We start from the raw sequence: 17,269 nt of genomic DNA, 5'->3' as shown, positions 1-17,269 counted from the left end.
TGCACAGTTCTAGTTCCTTGCCTTAGGTTGTGAAGCTTTTGGAAAATAGTTTTATTGAAGTCAACTGACAAAAATTTTCTTTTTAGTTTTCTTTTCATGTGGTCCCATGAGTTAATTTTTTCTTTTCCAGACCTTAGCCTATCATATTGGACTTGTTTCCACCAAACTAGTGCATGCCCCTTCAATTTGAAGCTAGCAAATTTGACCCTTTTATCATCTGGTATTTCTTTCCACTCAAAGAATTGATCAACCTTTTCTATCCAATCTAAGAACTCTGAATTTAATTTGCCCTCGAACTCACCTACGTCAATTTTAATCCCCTAATCTCACCTGTCTTTAGTCCTAAGGTTTTTGTTGTTAGGCTCATGTTGGGCATTTGTGAGATGGTCTGGGTCATCGAACTCTCCTACCAGGTCTCGTGTTGGTAAAGCTCCTCTAGGTTGCCTATCAGCCCTAGGTGGATTTTGGACTGTTTGGTTTCTGAATTGAAATATTTGGAGCATATTTCTAATCTCAGCCACACTGGCTTTCAATCGATTCAATGATTGTTGTTGATGCATGATTACTTCTTGTTGCCTTTCATAGGCAGCTTTCCAATCATTGCCAAGTGGGTTTTAATTGGAATTGGAGGTTGACATGGCAGCTAATGGATACTAGATGACTCTTGTTGGGAAAAAAAAAAATGAATATACAACTAGGTGTGGAAATTTTTTTGAAACTAAATGCAAACCCTAGGTTCAGAACTTGCTCTGATACCAATTTGATGCAATGCAAACATTGTTTTCCCACTTTTGGAGAACCACTTGCAATAAATAAGAGAACAAAATACGATTCAACAGGAAAAGAAACCGAAATGGCTAATTGAATCACAAGAAAATATACCAAATTTTATTAGAATTAAAAAAAAAAAAAAGCCAAACATAAACTTAATTAAATCACAATATATTCGAATAACAATTTATTAACAAAACAACTAACAAGGAAACAAACTTCCTAACGAGTCTCAAAATAAACACCAGTCCCAAATCTTTAGTTAAATAAGTTCTGGTTTGTGGAGCGGAGGTTGCAGGTACTAGGTTAAAGATGGGTTTCAAATGGATTTAGATAAGCTTAGAGGGAAGTGGAGAACTTTGGGTTATACCTAATACCTCAATCCAAGCTATTAAGAAGCATCGAAGTTCCTTTCAACTACAAGTAACTCCAACTTTCCGCTGTCTGGATCGGTTTTCAGCAGCAAATCAGCACCATAATTGCTTCAGCCTATAGTTCTCTACTTTGCACAACAGGGACAGCAAACAAGGAGGCCAATCCAAGCTCAGGTAGAGAAGAAGAGGGGCCAATCCAGGCTCAGAATAAGGAGAGGATAACACCCAAATAGGGCTGCGAAGAGGTAGATCCAGAATTTTCTTTTGTTTTCTTTTTTTTCTCCCCTCTTCTTTGAAGTCAGCACCCTCCTTTTTAAGGCTGCAAATGGATCGAGTTGATCCGTGATCCGACCCGACCCGACCCGATTAGACCCGACCCGAATCCATTTAAAAGACCCATGGAGCCGGGTCGGGTTCAAAAATTGGATCCGTTCATCTTTCCGGGTCGGGTCTAGATTTTCTGAATTTGGACCCGACCCGACCTGATCCGTAGAGACTTTTGGGTTAATTTGGATCTCAAGATATATGACCCGACCCGACCTGATCCGAACCGGATTCAAATATAAGACCCGAACTCAGTTAGAATGACTCATCCAAATAAGAATATGAGCTTGGACCAAAAGAATGACTCACCCAAATTCTTTCTTAAATCTCTTACTAAAATCTTTAATACTGTCACACTATCACTAGATCATTAATGCACTGCACAAGAAATGCCATTCTTACAGCTAATCTCGGAACTTTTCTAAGTCCTTCCATAAACACAAAGTAAACTGAGGACATACCAACAGTTGTTCATAATTAAAATATCCCGTTACTTATTTACTGTTGTACATTACTATTGCCTTAGGGATGGTATACAATATCCACTATTAATGGGGAAGTAAGAAGACATGGGAAGAGAGGAGAGGAGAGAATATCTATATGAAAAAATAGATATGGTCATGCTATTTTGCTGTCGATGTGACCTCTAATTCCACTTTATGTAGATTTTTAAACCCATGATCCGATCCGTCCGAATTAGACCCGAACCGGATCCGCATTTCATGAATTGGGACTGGGTTATATATGGACCCGACCCGATCCGAATGATCCAATGGGTCAATAAATTCGGCCATGGACCCGATCCGACCCGATCCGATTTTTTATTAGAATGGGTATGGGTCCAATATCAAGACCCAATCAAGAAATCGGGTCGGGTCGGGATCACTCAAGACCCGGTCCGACCCGACCCATTTGCAAGCCTACTCCTTTTTATATCCAACGAAGTCAATTTTCAACAGCTGACTTTTCTTCTTGAAATCTTAACAAACTTCCGATTCAAACTCCAAGTTGTTGCTAAGATATGTCCATCAGTTGGTTGCTTAAATCTCTCCCATTTGAATTTCAAGTTCAAACTCCATGTTGTTGCTACGATATCTCCATCAATTTGTTGCTTAATTCTCTCCCATTTGAATTTCAAAATTCAGGTAGAGAAGAACTCTCTCGAATCCAAGTTTTGGTTCAGGTTTAGGAAAGGTTTTTGGTTCAGGTTTAGGAAAGGTTTAGGTTGGATCTAGTTAACCTCAACTTAACTAATTAAAACATGGGACTTAAATTTATTAAGAGACTTACTATGAAAGCTAATTGATGCCCACATCAAGTAAGCAACAACTGATGAAGGCATTGCTAGATGAGAGGCAGATGATGCATACTTCTAGAGCTTATACAATTGTTAACTTGAGAGTTATCACATAGGAGTGGAAAGGTCAGCCCTGGTGTATGGGTCCCAAATTAGGCTTTTAAGAGACTGTGTTTGAATATAACAAATATGAAAGCATGAAAAAAATTACGAGGAGAAGTTGTAAAGATAGTATGTGGAAAATTAGAAAAATATGAAGCTCGAGTGTTGCAAAGAAAGGAAATGGTGAAGAAAAACTGTTTGAGACAGTATCATATCCCGGACCTAAGTTAATCACAGCAACAAGGATCTAGAAACCTAGGAAATCATGAATTAAATGTACAAGCAAGGTTTCTGAACAGGTAGCACTAACTAAGAAATGGGCAACAGAATCAACCAAACATCTAATTACTCTGAAAAGTTTTCACTGCCAATCACATTTATTTTTTCACTAAATCAAGCAAAACAATGACTAAACTTCCAAAGATGGTCCAGGAAGCCCATAATGATTTCAAGGGGCTGTTTCTGTTTGGCTCTTGGTCAGTCAAAAACCTTGGATTTGAAAATCAATATACAGACCCAATATAAACTCCGAATAGTACCGTACAAACAGCAGTACAGGGGCAGCTAAGGTTTGGCATGGCCAGTATGGAACCAGTCCAAATGACCAGGAAGAAAAGGTGAAAAAAGGCATATCAAGCAGTACAAGCCAGTTTCTTAGTCCTCATTCAGAATATTAAAGAGAGAAACAAAAATATATATCATCTTAGCTCAAGCAAAGAATACCAGCTTTTTAAACCCGATCTTTTGTGCATTTTAGATAGGAAAGGAGCTGCTTCTACTTTTATAGAGTTTATGAATTTCCATCTTAATCCCCTTTTAGAGTTTCTCTCTACAGGTTCCAAACAAAATTTGCCATCTCGGTAGCAGATCCTATACTGGTAGCATCCTATTATGGTGTTGGTATGTGGTACGATACGAGATGATAATGCATATTGAGTGTATACAGTATGAGACTGTGCATCGGTTCCGACACAACATAGCATGCCTGGTACAGTACAGTATTGACCAGCCTTGGTTCCAAAAACATATGGTTCAAAGCAATCTCCTATATTGGTGATCAAAACCAGAAACACGTGGCTTAATTCTCCTATAAAAACTTCAAGAATGTAGCAACCAAGGACCTCACCCAAAACTGGCCAAATAAGATATTATCTAGATTCTCTCGGGCCATGTATAAGTATCCAGAATCTTCCTAATGCATAACCGATGTGGAACTAAATACATAAATGCACATATTCTCACATACTAAACATTTTTAATTTTCTCTTTATTCTTGTTAATGATCATTTTGGTCCACCCTGGTATTAGATTAACTTAGCCTCCTATCAAAATGGATTCTAATATTGGGATTTAAACCTATGAAGATAGCTCAAAATTCTCTAGATTTTCATGATGGCCAAGATATCTCAACATTCACCTACTAAGTTAAAAAATATACTAAAGTATCAATCTGCATGCATAAGGCATTATTCTTTTAAATCTACAGACTAGTTTCTACTATACTAAGCAGCATGATTCACCTAATTGCTCTGAATCGGACAGTTTGGGTTGTACCGAACTGTACCAATAGCCAACCGATGCGGTTCGAGTGTTCGATTTGGAGCACCGACAAAAATGGAGTGAGAGAGAACGAAAGAGAAGAAGAGAGAGAAGGGGAGGGAAGGAAATGACAAAGCCAGCGGTGGCCTGCCAAGGCCGCCAAGGCTCCGCGGTCTTCCACAAGAGAGATTAGAAAAATAGATAGAGATGGGGGGAGGGAGAGGAATGGAGGGAGGAAAAGATGGTGGGGAGGTGCCAGGTGGCCATTGTGGCTATCGAACAGCGAAAATCCATCCAACGAACTACGTGGGTTCAAAATAGGGGTGGGTCACCCCTATTCATTACTTTTTAAAAAAAAAAAAAATACAATTCACAGTGAAGCCGACAACCCATTGCCTACTTTACCCATGGCAGCCATCCGGCGGCCTCCTTGCCACCTTCACCTCCCTCCATTTCTCTCCCTTCCCCCTCCTCTCTCTATATCTCTTTCTCTAATCTCTCTCAGGGAGGACCGCAGAGCTCCGGAGGCCTCAACGGCCCTTCGGTGGCCACCGTCAGCATCTCCACCAGCCTCCCTTTTCCTTCCTCCCTCTCCCCAATCTCTCTCTTTTCCTCCCCAGTTCTCCCTCATTTCTATATTGGTTCAGGCCCAGTAAGGTTCAGTATAAGAGTGTACCGACTCGTACCATCGGCCGACCGGCATAAGTCCAGTTCCAAGTCGATGAACCTTTGAGTAGAGATAACTTCACTTGATCTTTTAATTCTTGTATCAACAAATTCTTGATTTTTTAATCTTAGTTAAATATATTATTAACTTCCTTCACACTAGCCTATCTAGGCACTTTGGAGGCTAAGTGATGGCCCTGTCCATGTGAGGACACATGCAAGAGTGCAATTAGGCCTGCATTGGCTATGTACCGGGATATCTGAGGTACTTATAAGATCAACCCAAATAATAACTTTTGACTAACCTTTTCAAGTGACGTCATGGGTTGTTACCAATCGTATCAAAGCAAACCAAGGCCATGGCCCATGAGGATTAGAAAGCAATGCAACATGGGCCCTTTGTGGACTAACCACAAACCGATCATGGTGTTTGTAATTGAATTTGGACCATTTGCTTCAAGAACGCACTAGGACATAAATAGGGGGAGTATGTGAGAATCCATTCCGTATCTATGTAGTCCATATTGCTATGCATTTGGGAGATTTGGGTACTTATATAAAGCCCACAATCCCAAATAATAAATTCTAGCTTGCCTTTTTGGGTGGGGTCTTGGATCATAGCAGCACATGTCAATCACAATGTTGTATGGTGCAATGTGCACATTTGATAGTATATGGCATGATAAAGTAATAGATAAACTATCTACAGCACTTTAAATATTTAACATACCAAAACATGTTAACACATGAAGTGTAAGTCTTGTATCCTCCAAGACTTTACCAAAATTGTTGAGTTTATTTGTGATATTTGTGCAAGAGAATATTTGATAGCTACACAATGCAAATGTTAGTCAAAATCAACACAAATATCTCTCATTAGCATGCCAGATGTATATGAATTAGTTATGTTCATCTATTAAAAAGATGCATGCACAAACCATTAATTGGTTTAAATTAATAATAGCAACACCAAAAACAACTTATACTATTGCAAGATGCAGAGCTCTATGCAGACTAGCATATGATTACATACAAGTCCAGAACCGGTGTCGTAACATTCAGCAAAATATATGTATCATGTTGGTCCACAACCTATATATTTTTACACTTCTTCAAGAAGGTGGTGAATGGTATAACTTGGAACAATCAAGACAAATATAACACAACAAGTACTATAAGCTCAAGCTTATATCATTGTCTTTTAATTATGTCCTACAAGATATACCTTCCAAATCACTTATCACTATTTAATGGTTTAGTCTTCTCATACAAAACATCAGTTTGGAAGTCAGTCATAATAGTTGTGTCAGTAAATAATCCCGCTTAAAAGTAGTTGGAGAAAGAACCTATATAGTTACAGCTAATACCTAACTACAAAATTTAAGATTGTTCCAGTCCATTCAACTCAAATAAGCCATAATACCAAACTAGGTAAGGTCGGCTAAATAAATCCTTGTCCTCCATTCCACTCTATTTAGGGCTACAATTTCTGAAAGATGTAGAAATTTCAAGTTCTTACATAATACTTCAGCCCATAAGATTTCCGGTCTATCTCTATTCCTCTCTCCTACATTGTATCAAGTCACTCTTTCATACTGGTGCATCTCTCGACCTAGGTTATACATGTCCAAACCATCTAAGCCATCCTTTTTCTCTATTTGTCCTCACTTGATGCTACTTCTACCTTTTATGAATAACTTCATTTCTTATTCTATACCATATATCTATCTCAACATTCTCATTTCAGCCACACTTATCTTATAGATATGTGTTCTAACTGCCTAACATTCTGTAGCATAAAGCATAACCGATCATGTGGTTGTCCTATAAAACTATCCTTTCAACTTGGCAGGTATGTGATCACATAATATCCTAGTTGCACTTCTCCATCTTATCCAATAGCTTTAATGCTATGGATAACATCATCTTCAACCTCCTCCTATGGATAATCGATCCCAAATACCAAAAATTATCACTTTCTTTTAGGAACTTCATGAACATCAAGTTCCACTCCACCTCCAATTCTAATTTTACTAAAACTATATATCATGTATTCCATCTTAGTTCTACTTAATCTAAACCCATTAGATTTTAATACACTCCATAATTCCAACTTACAATTTAACCCCACGTCCCCAACATTAGTTTCAGCTACTAAGACTATATCATCTACAAATAACACACACCAAGAAATATTGTCTTAAATATACCTAGTAAGCTTATACATAACTAGCGCAAAAAGGTAAGAACTTGAAGCAGATCCTTAGTGTAAATCTGTTGTGATCAGAGACTTACTAATACAACCACCAATAGTTCTCAAACTAGTAGCTCCATTATACATGTTTAAATCACATTAATATATCTAATAGAAACTAATTTCTTTTCTAACACTGATCATAAGATTTTTCTAGATACTCTATCATATGCTTTCTCTAAATCAACCAAAACCATATGAAGACTTTGTATCTTTTCTCTATATTTTTCCATTAGCCTCCAAAGGAGAAAAAATAGCTTTCACAGTCAAACCTTGTTGGCATAAAACAAAATTAGTTCTCTGATATTTGTGTCACACCTCAATCTATGCTTAATCACCTTCTACCAAAGTTTCATGGTACCATAGTGGTTAGAACAATTTTGAGTATCACTTTTATTCTTATAAATCGATACTATAGTGCTCTTCTTCCATTAATCAAGCATCTTCTTCATCTTTAAAATCTTACTAAATAAATTAGTCAACCATGTCACTGTCACACCATCTAAAAATACAACCATTTTTCCTTTTTTCATCTTTTCCATAGGCTCCTTTACCTCTGATACTCTAATTCTATGTGTACACTTAACATTTCTATCCTCAAAGAACTAGTAAGGCTTCCTACATTATTTTCATGATTTTTATTAAATAGGTTATCAAAATAACTTCTCCATCATTCTTTGATCTCATCTTCAACCAAATTTTTTTGATTTTCATCTTTGATGTTTTTAACTTGAGTCAAGCTTCTAATTTTCCTCTATTAGTCTTGCAATCTTGTAGATATCATTCTCCCCACCGTTAATTTCTAATTTGCAATGCAACTTTTTACACACTTTAAATAGCCTCTTGTACTGCCTTCGTAACTTCCTTCTCAGCCACCTTCATGATTTTATATTTTCATTTGATATTCTGAATTTGAATGTTTAGATATTTTATGAAGTTCCAAGATCAAGCTTCAGGATTTCTAGGATATTTCATTTCATAACCAAAATAACACAATCATAATTTCTAATTCTAAAAGTCAAGCATACTCTTGAATATCACAATTAATTTTGTGCATCCAAACACACCTAAATGTCATCATTAGAGCATACAGACAGTTGGAGATGTAGAATTGCATAGGATTAACAAATTCATAATATCTCATTATCAATGACGGTGGTAAAAAGATATAATTAAGGATTGTACTTTGTCACAATTGCAGTTGGTCTACACTAAGGTTCACGGATTCGGTACTAGAACCTATACCAGTTGCTAGTCGGTATGGTACCATACCATACCAGATTGTACCGTACCATGCCGATAATTAAAAAATCAAAAAAATCCTACCCACTGGCAAAAAAAAAAACCGGACCAAACCGATACCGAACCGCACTGAACTAGACCAAACTGCCTGGTATGGTCTGGTACGGTGCGGTACAGTACCGATTCGATCTGGTTCAGCTTGGTTTTCTTTTTTTTTTTAGCTGTTGGATGGGATTTTTTTATTTTTCATTGTTGGTACGGGCCGATATGGTATGATACAGTACCGTACCGATCAGAAACTGGTACCGGCCTTGATACAGATTCTGAAACCTTGGTCTGCACAATTGGTTCGCATGTGAAAATCAACCTAAATGTACTGATACATATAGATGAATGGCATTCCATTTCCAATCTATTCAGGATTAGGAAAATGAACTTCTTTTCATCATCAGTACCTAAGACTAGACTGCAATTAAAGCATGGGTTGCTCTTCTGCAAAGTTCATAACATCAAATTGGACCGGACCACACAAACTAGTTCAACCAGTTGATCCGAGAACTGGTAGCTCGTCTGACCCAGGTCAAAGGGGTCAAATCGGTCAAATCCAGTAGAACCGAATGACCCAATCCAATCGGCCAGTCCAGTCCAGTTTGACCTTTTTTCTAACTCAAACACGAAACCCTAAGTGGCCGTTGGCTCTTCTTTTCTTCTCCAGCCAAAACCCCTCTATTTTCTTCTTCTTCCATCTATTTTTTTGCCTCCAATTTGCTTGCTTTGGTTCTATCTCCGACAATGTTGATGGTACCAAAAGGTCTATCCCCTAGTTCTGGTGGCAAAAAGCAAAGCGGTTTCCAACTCTAACTACTACACCTTCCTTTGTCATGCAAGTAAGATTTCCTAGATGGATGAGGGTTCTTGTGCAGTCCACTTCCCAAATCCAAGCCACTGGATTTTATTTTTTATTTCATCTCTTTGTTTTGCAATGATTTGTTTGTTGACGTTTCTACTTCTTGTGCTTGAATTCCACAACTTCAAGATGCATGTATGTGAACATCCAATTTCTTGCATCAGATGAAAGCAAGTTGGTTGATGAGTTTGATATAGGCATGTCTTCTTTTCTATTATAGAGGTCGTGACAGTAGCGAGAACACAGTGCCCGAACAGGAAGTTATTTGTGTGGTCTTATATTGGAGCTAGGTACAAAAAGGAAGAAAAGACAGGTTCTCTTCATGGAAGTGGCCCATCACCACAATCAGTGCTCCAATGAAAAACAGTATTGGAAGCATTTTCCAGCTGCCCAAACTTCCTGTGGAACCAAACATGAAGAGTGTTCCTTGTTTCACACTTTGCTTCGCACACCCTAACAGTGCTGTAGAAATTATGGAATGACTATGATTTTTGGTTTTGGAAGAATTTTAAGTGGCTGGAACTTGGAAGTTTTCCAACTTTATTGTTGTAATGGTACTTTTTACTGTGGTGGTGGATCATAGCCATGAGAGAAATTACCATCTTCAGTTTCTTTGGATCTCATGCTTGTAAGACCTTGTCACTACTTACTTGGGTACCCTGGTTATGACTTCCATCACAACAACAATTACAGAAAAGAGATCACTTTGCAAAGAGAAGAAAAAGAAGGAAAGGCAATGGTGTCAATAGAGAAGATGTCGCATAGAATCAAGCAGGTTGGACTTAAGGTGGTGGCTTATCATTATTCTGACCAAAAAAAGATCTCAACCATACTAGTGGCTCTGATGAGTTGAAGTTGTGAATCATTTACTAATTGTTACTACTCATCTCCATTCTTGCTTTCAACAAATTGTCTTAGTTGTTTTTGAGAGGTATTAGATCTCATACATTCCCCTCTAGTAAAATGGGCATCTACCACATATCAAACCCCCCTCTTCCACGATATGCCCCGTTTTTGTCTGCTTGCTTTCTAATGATATTACTGTTGGCAACCTTATTCTAAGTACTGCCCATGGTTTATTCCCTATTCTTTAGTCAATTTGTCCTCGTGCCGCCAATAACCATAGTCACAAGTTTGGCTATTTGTCTCTTCCCTTCTTTGACATGAGCTTTGTGTTGAGTTTGTAGACAGGTAGCACACACTCCTGGGTACTGCATAGAACATACTTATTGTTTGAAACATTGTATATTTTTGCATGGTTGTTAAACGAATAGGACTAAATCAACTCTAGAGACACATGGGCTTTTAATGTGGTGCTCTTTAATTGATCAGGGCATGCAGATGATACGAGTTATGATGTATTTGTTTGTTTGAACTTTGTATGAGGATTTTGATAGGATCATGGTTTATGGATTGGTTAGGAGTTATTATATTGATCTAGATTCATATTATTTTGATTTATTTGCATGAATTTGGTGGACATTAATTAAAAATAGGCTTTAAAAAATCAATTTTTACCTTTGCTAAGTTTTCCCTATTTTTTGGTGAATTTTTCTTTTTCCTGATTTTTCCCTTTTTTTAGAATTTTTGAAAAATAAAATATAATTATTAATCATAATGACATCTTGCTGACGTCACCAATCAGATTGGCTGGTTCGACCAGTCAACCCAGGAACCGAACAGCTTGCTGGTTCGCTGTCTGGTCTGGTTTTTAAAACATTGCTTTTCTGTAGAAAATAATAAAAGAATGCGTCGTGTTCATCAGCAAGCACTGAGATATCACTCAGCTAGGGATCAACCAAGTGTAACCAGCAATACTTTTTATGAATAACAATAGGTAAGGCATAAGAAATATTCAATATACCTGGCATATAGTAAAGCAGACTAGCTCAATAATTCATTTATGAGTGTCACTTAAAGTAATGAAGAAGGGTTATTGACCTTAAACAACAATGCACGATGTCGAGCCAAACCAATTGTTAAACGGCCAAGAGGCAACACCATGTTTCCAGCGCTTGCTCTTAAGTAGTTACTAAGATTTTGATATGATTTCAACATGCTTTCAGGATCATAAACTATTCCACCCATGTAGTTGGCAACCAAAATAGCAAGTCTCTGCACCAAAACACTGGCAGCAAAATTAGAAGATTCTGACCTTGATTCAAGAGACATCATTAAGGCCTTCTGTTCAAGTTTTAAGAGGTCAGCATCTTCAGCTTTATTGACCAAGACAGCTTCCCAACTGATACTATCAGAAACTGGCATTCCTTGCAGATCAACAAGGGAGGGCATCTTTATCGATGAAGACTCAACCAAAATACCATAGAGGTCATAGAAGCCATCCAAGATCTTATCATCATAGCTAAGGGCATTATAATTCTGTGAAGCACAAACAAATCTATCATAAGAGACTAGTCAAAAAGAGGACTAAGTCACAAGAAGAGAATTGAAACCCAAAAATTTGGAACAATATCTCTTGATGTAACTAAAAAAAGAAAGATGCCACAGTGTACCACAAGATTAAGAGCATCCACATTTATGTCATTCTGCCTGGATAAAGTTTGCTTGCAATGAAAATATAACACCAATCAAAGTCACATAATAATCAAGAATATTAAATGGAAAAGCAGTCTTTTTTTCCCAATAATCATATCACCATCTAGCCTTTTCCGAACAAGTGGGGTTGGCTTTTCCAATAATCATATGAAGATAAAATATGCGAGAAGGAAACAACATACAACAACTAAGTAGTGACATGATGCTAGAAAACAAAGAAGCAAGAGAATTGCTCAACATATTATTTTAAACTTGGAAACAGAAAACAGTAACATTAAACATGAGAACAAGTTCAATAACACCCCGAAATGATGAACAGTTTCTTTTGATTTTCAAATTGGTTTAAATGCAACGTGGTTCTAACATTTTGCAGAAGTTTACAAATAACATAACGCCACAATGATATCGTCGAACTAATTCATGTGATACAAGCATATCACTGAAACTTGTAGTCCTGGATAACAATATGAAAACAAAATACAAAAACTTCTAAGAACACCATGTTGATTCAATTAACACAACAAATTACCATAACATTTTCATCATATGACATGAGAACAATTAGCATGTGAATAAAAAAATATTAAATACATTTGAAAGAGGCAGCTGGACCCATTCTATCTAGAACTTTCCTGGATCAGTAACTCGGTGCATGTCCACTTCATTTCATACCAAACACACTAGAATACGAAAAATAAATTTAGAAAAACAATTCAGATACTGAATGATAATATTGAACATGTTTTGTACATGGCATTCTCTTAATAAAATGGAGTAAAATATGTTGAAGATTACATGAAACATCTTTCACGGTCCCCTACAAGTTATTGGGTCTGTTCTGAATCTGACTGTGTATGCAGCCTGCAAATGGACGGTATTTTCAACCATTTAACTTAGTCAACTAACACAAAAGCAATAATTGTTCAATTACCACGTTTGTTTCCCTTCCTTATACATATTTTCTCTCTTCTGTTCTTTTCTTTTTTTCTCTTCTAAGCATTTCTTGTTGTTGCTTTTGACAATTCTCACGGTATACTTACTTCTTTTCAAGGAATCTATTATTTATCAGACGGCTCCGCTACAAGTTAGGTAAGTTAAATTAAATGCATATTTGATCTTATTGCCCATTGACATTTCTTTTGTTGCTTTGACAATTCTCACAGTATACTTACATCTTTTCAAGGAAACCATATTTATCAGCCGGCTCCACTACTACTTGGGTCAGTTAAATGAAATGCACGTTTGATCTCATTGCCCATTGATCAAAATCTAAAATCTCATGATATTACTGTTTTACAGTGTTGTTAAGATAGGATCTTGGAATGCTAGGTGACTTATATCTACTGGTTCGCATCTTCTTCACAATTCTAGTTGCTTGCTTGAGATTCTAAAACCATATAGATTTCACAAAGCAAGCAGTGAACCTTGTTTGCTTGTAAATCATGCATTCATGTTTATATATTGCCTTATGCACATCTAATTGATTCATTAGAGGATCTGGAAATAGCAAGACAATGGTGACATATCCAGAAAAAATTCAGTACACAAAGCAAAGGGTTTAAATACTGGCAGAACAATGGGGCACCACACCATTCCAGGTGTCAGGACAGGGTACCTTCCCAAGTGTCGGGATGGAATGAGTCAGGAAATGGATCGGGATAGGATGTGGGCCATGTGGCATCCATCATCTCAAGTATTAGCATCCGAGGCGTCTCATCCCACAAAAACTGGAACGGCCATGTCCCATGGTATTTCAAATCTTGAGACAAAGAATTGACTACTAGGTGTTAATGAATGTGCGGATGGAAATTAGTGTCAATCAATTTCAGTGGTTTTGCACAACTTCCTTTGGATAGACCACCTCGGAAGGATCTACAATTATGTGTTCCAGCTGGAGACTCAATTCTATCAAATTAAATGGAAGAACCCATAGTAAGTGGCATACTAGCGTACAACTTTTCAACGAGCCTAGTGAAAAGGAAATATCTAACCTTTGAGGCCCCCTAAAGGAACATAATTATGTATTATGAATGGAGAAACATCATATTTAACAACAAATTATTTCCAAGGTTATGCTCCCTAAGACCCTTTCAAGGCAATGAGATACCTCACAAGGCATGGATTCTACTAAGGAAGATATGACCTACTTGCCAGATTGTCTTAGTTAAGTTGTTTTATGCGAAAGCTTTAATTTCTACTTCAAATTGTGTCTTCAAGATGAAAATAGTTTTATGTCAAAGTTTCCTTTCTTCCCTCTTTATCTAGATTCCTTCTAAGTTTAAGAAAGTACTAGAGCGTTGTTCGTGCATGATCTATAATTGCATAACTAACAATGTTGGTAATGCTACTGGCCACTGATAGATCTCACTCCTGCCTAAAGTTGCCATGGATAGGATTCAACACCAATTTAAGAGAAAATTATAAATGTAATATCCCAACTTATAAGTGCTGTTTGGTATCATAACAGATGATGTATCTTAAAGACTTGGAGACACTAGTACATAAGACTTTTCTAGCCAGATATTTGGATGTTAGAAATATTTAGGTATAAAAAAAATTATAAAAGGGATTTTTGTATAGACACCGCTGTAAAAATACACAATTTCATATTTACCCTTGCAAGTTACAACTTACATATTCATCATCCAGTTCTTTTTGCATATCTACCCTGGCCATTACCCTCTATTTGGGTACCATTAAACTACCATCAAAGTGTTATTAAATTTACAAAACAAATTTTTTGACCCTCAAAGAACTGGATCTAAAAAATTTAAACTAAAAACTAGTTAAAAGCTAAATCAAACTCCTATAAGTTAAAAAAAAAAAAAGAAAAAAATGACTGAACCACCATGACAACTGTTGGGTATAAAATACCCCCAGCCGAAATTCGTGACAGGAGTGACCCTCCGGGGATTCTACCGACTTCCGACCTTCGGCGACATCTCTCCGAGCCTCTCTAGCGGCCAAACCTCCGCAACACTCCCAAGTTTTGCCGATGGATAAGCCCCCACCAGCGTCGATCGGATTCTTCGCGACAAACGGACTTCACCCCCGACTTCAATTGCAGGTAGACTTCGTCCGGACTCCTACAGGAGCCGGACTTCGCCTCCGACTTCAGTTGCAGGTAAACTCCGTCCGGACTCCTATGGGAGCCGGACTTCGTCCCCGACTCCGGCTGCAGGAAGACTTCGTCCGAACTCCTACGGGAGCCGGACTTCACCCCCGACTTCAATTGCAGGTAGACTTCGTCCGGACTCCTACAGGAGCCGAACTTCGCCTCCGACTTCAGTTGCAAGTAAACTCCGTCCGGACTCCTATGGGAGCCGGACTTCGTCCCCGACTCCGGCTGCAGGAAGACTTCGTTCGGACTCCTACGGGAGCCAGACTCCACCCCCGACTTCAATTGCAGGTAGACTTCGTCCGGACTCCTACGGGAGCTGGACTTCGCCTCCGACTTCAGTTGCAGGTAAACTCCGTCCGGACTCCTACGGGAGCCGGACTTCGTCTCCGACTCCGGCTGCAGGAAGACTTCGTCCGGACTCCTACGGGAGCCGAACTTCGCCCCCGACTTCAGTCGCGGGCAGACTTCGTCCGGACTCCTACGAGAGCCGGACTTCGCCTCCGGCTTCAGTTGCAGGTAAACTCTGTCAGGACTCCTACGGGAGCTGGACTTCGTTTCCGACTCCGGCTGCAGGAAGACTTCGCCCGGACTCCTACGGGAGCCGGACTTCGTCCCCGACCTCGACTACAGGAAGACTTCGTCCGGACTCCTACGGGAGCCGGACTCCGACTCCTCTCAGATGGGTAGCTAGCCACCTCTCTCCGCCGGACACCCCAATCGAACTTCGACCGGCAGGCCTGGACCCCCTGGCAGGCCGCAGTAACGGCCACAACTCTGCTCCACTTCCTGCGGCGGATTCTGCGCGGCTCCACCACTCCTCGCAACAGGCTCCACGCGGCAGGCCGCAGTAATGGCCACGACTCTGCTCCACTCCCTGCGGCGGATACTGCGCGGCTCCACCACTCCCTGACGAGTCGCGACAACGGACGCCGCTCCACTCTCCGCAACAGATTCCACGTGGCGAGCCATGGTGACAGCCACGACTCCACCCCATTACTCTTCATAATAAACTCCTGGCTCCGAGCGGCCCACTACTAGGCGGCTACAAACGTCGCTATCAATCCGTTGCTCCCTCCGTCTATAAAAAGGAGGCCCCAGATACGTTATTCTCTAAGCTCTAATTTCTATCCCAAAAACTCTGCTAAAATTTTCGTTCGAGCACTCCATTCTTGTTGAGGCAGAGAACTGACTTGAGCATCGGAGGGTCTTGCCGGAGCAACCCCAACTCCGGTTTAGACTTCTTTTGCAGGTCCCGACGGCGACCGCGACTCCTTCGACTCCAGCTTCTCCAACGCAGGCGGATTTTTGCACCAACAGGATTGGCGCTAGAGGAAGGGGCTTGTGTCTTCGCGGTACCTTTGTTCTTAAAGGAGCGCTCAACGGAACCACCTCCGATCATCTTTTCCGGCGTCCACTCCTCCTTCCCCCGCTAGATCTTCGCCCGATGCCTCCCCGCAAGGCATCCGCACAGCGACCCATGGCCTCTGCGGCCAGATCTCAGGCTCCGGCCTCGCCTCCAGTTTTCCAGGCTCCCCCTCCGACAACGGCCGCCGGCATGGAGCGGTCAGACAATCGGCCTCCGACGAATTTCGCCAACACCATCTCGGAAGAATCCCGACGGGGAGCAACCGGCGTATTGGCTGGACCTCCCAAGCGGCGAAAGAGCGAGGAATCCATAACTTTCACTGAAGAAGATGCTCGGGAAGTTCAATTTCCTCATAACGACGCAGTTGTAATTTCCTTGAATATAGCTAATTACGATGTCCGCCGCATTCTAGTCGACAATGAAAGTTCGGCCGACATTTTGTTCTACGATGCCTTCTCAAGAATGTCCATCCTTGACGGCCATTTGAGGCCGATTAGCTCCCCTCTGGTAGGGTTTACCGACGATGCTGTCCCGGTGGAGGGAGTAATAACTTTGACTGTAGCTGCGGGTCGATATCCAAGACAATCCAGGGCTCTGATGAATTTTCTGGTGGTGAAGGCGCCGTCAGCCTACAACGCAATCCTCGGCCGACCTGGCCTCAACGCTCTCCGAGCCGTCGTGTCAACCTATCATTTGAAATTGAAATTCCCTACCAACCAGGGGGTCGGAGAAGTCAGGGGAGACCAAGCC

At 39.9% G+C, this 17,269-nt stretch overlaps 1 protein-coding gene across 10 annotated transcripts in view; it reads right to left on the bottom strand.

The window, feature by feature from the left end:
• The window catches only part of LOC105033124 (probable serine/threonine-protein kinase SIS8), a 123,097-nt gene that overhangs the window by 87,749 nt on the left and 18,079 nt on the right, over window positions 1-17,269 (bottom strand). For all 10 annotated transcript variants that reach the window (XR_012139672.1, XR_012139671.1, XM_019846539.3 and 7 more), the window contains exon 3: window positions 11,418-11,855. Coding sequence is in view for 8 of the 10 variants with exons in the window: in XM_019846539.3 (XP_019702098.1) it covers window positions 11,418-11,855 (438 nt within the window). In the remaining 2 variants the exon portion in view is untranslated. The remainder of the gene's footprint in view (window positions 1-11,417; window positions 11,856-17,269) is intronic.

The sequence above is a fragment of the Elaeis guineensis genome, chromosome 3 (genome assembly GCF_000442705.2).
Source record: "Elaeis guineensis isolate ETL-2024a chromosome 3, EG11, whole genome shotgun sequence".
In the NCBI taxonomy this organism is placed as follows: Eukaryota; Viridiplantae; Streptophyta; class Magnoliopsida; order Arecales; family Arecaceae; genus Elaeis; species Elaeis guineensis.
The sequence above is the reverse complement of the archived record's forward strand: the minus strand, read 5'-3'. Positions and strand labels throughout refer to the sequence as shown.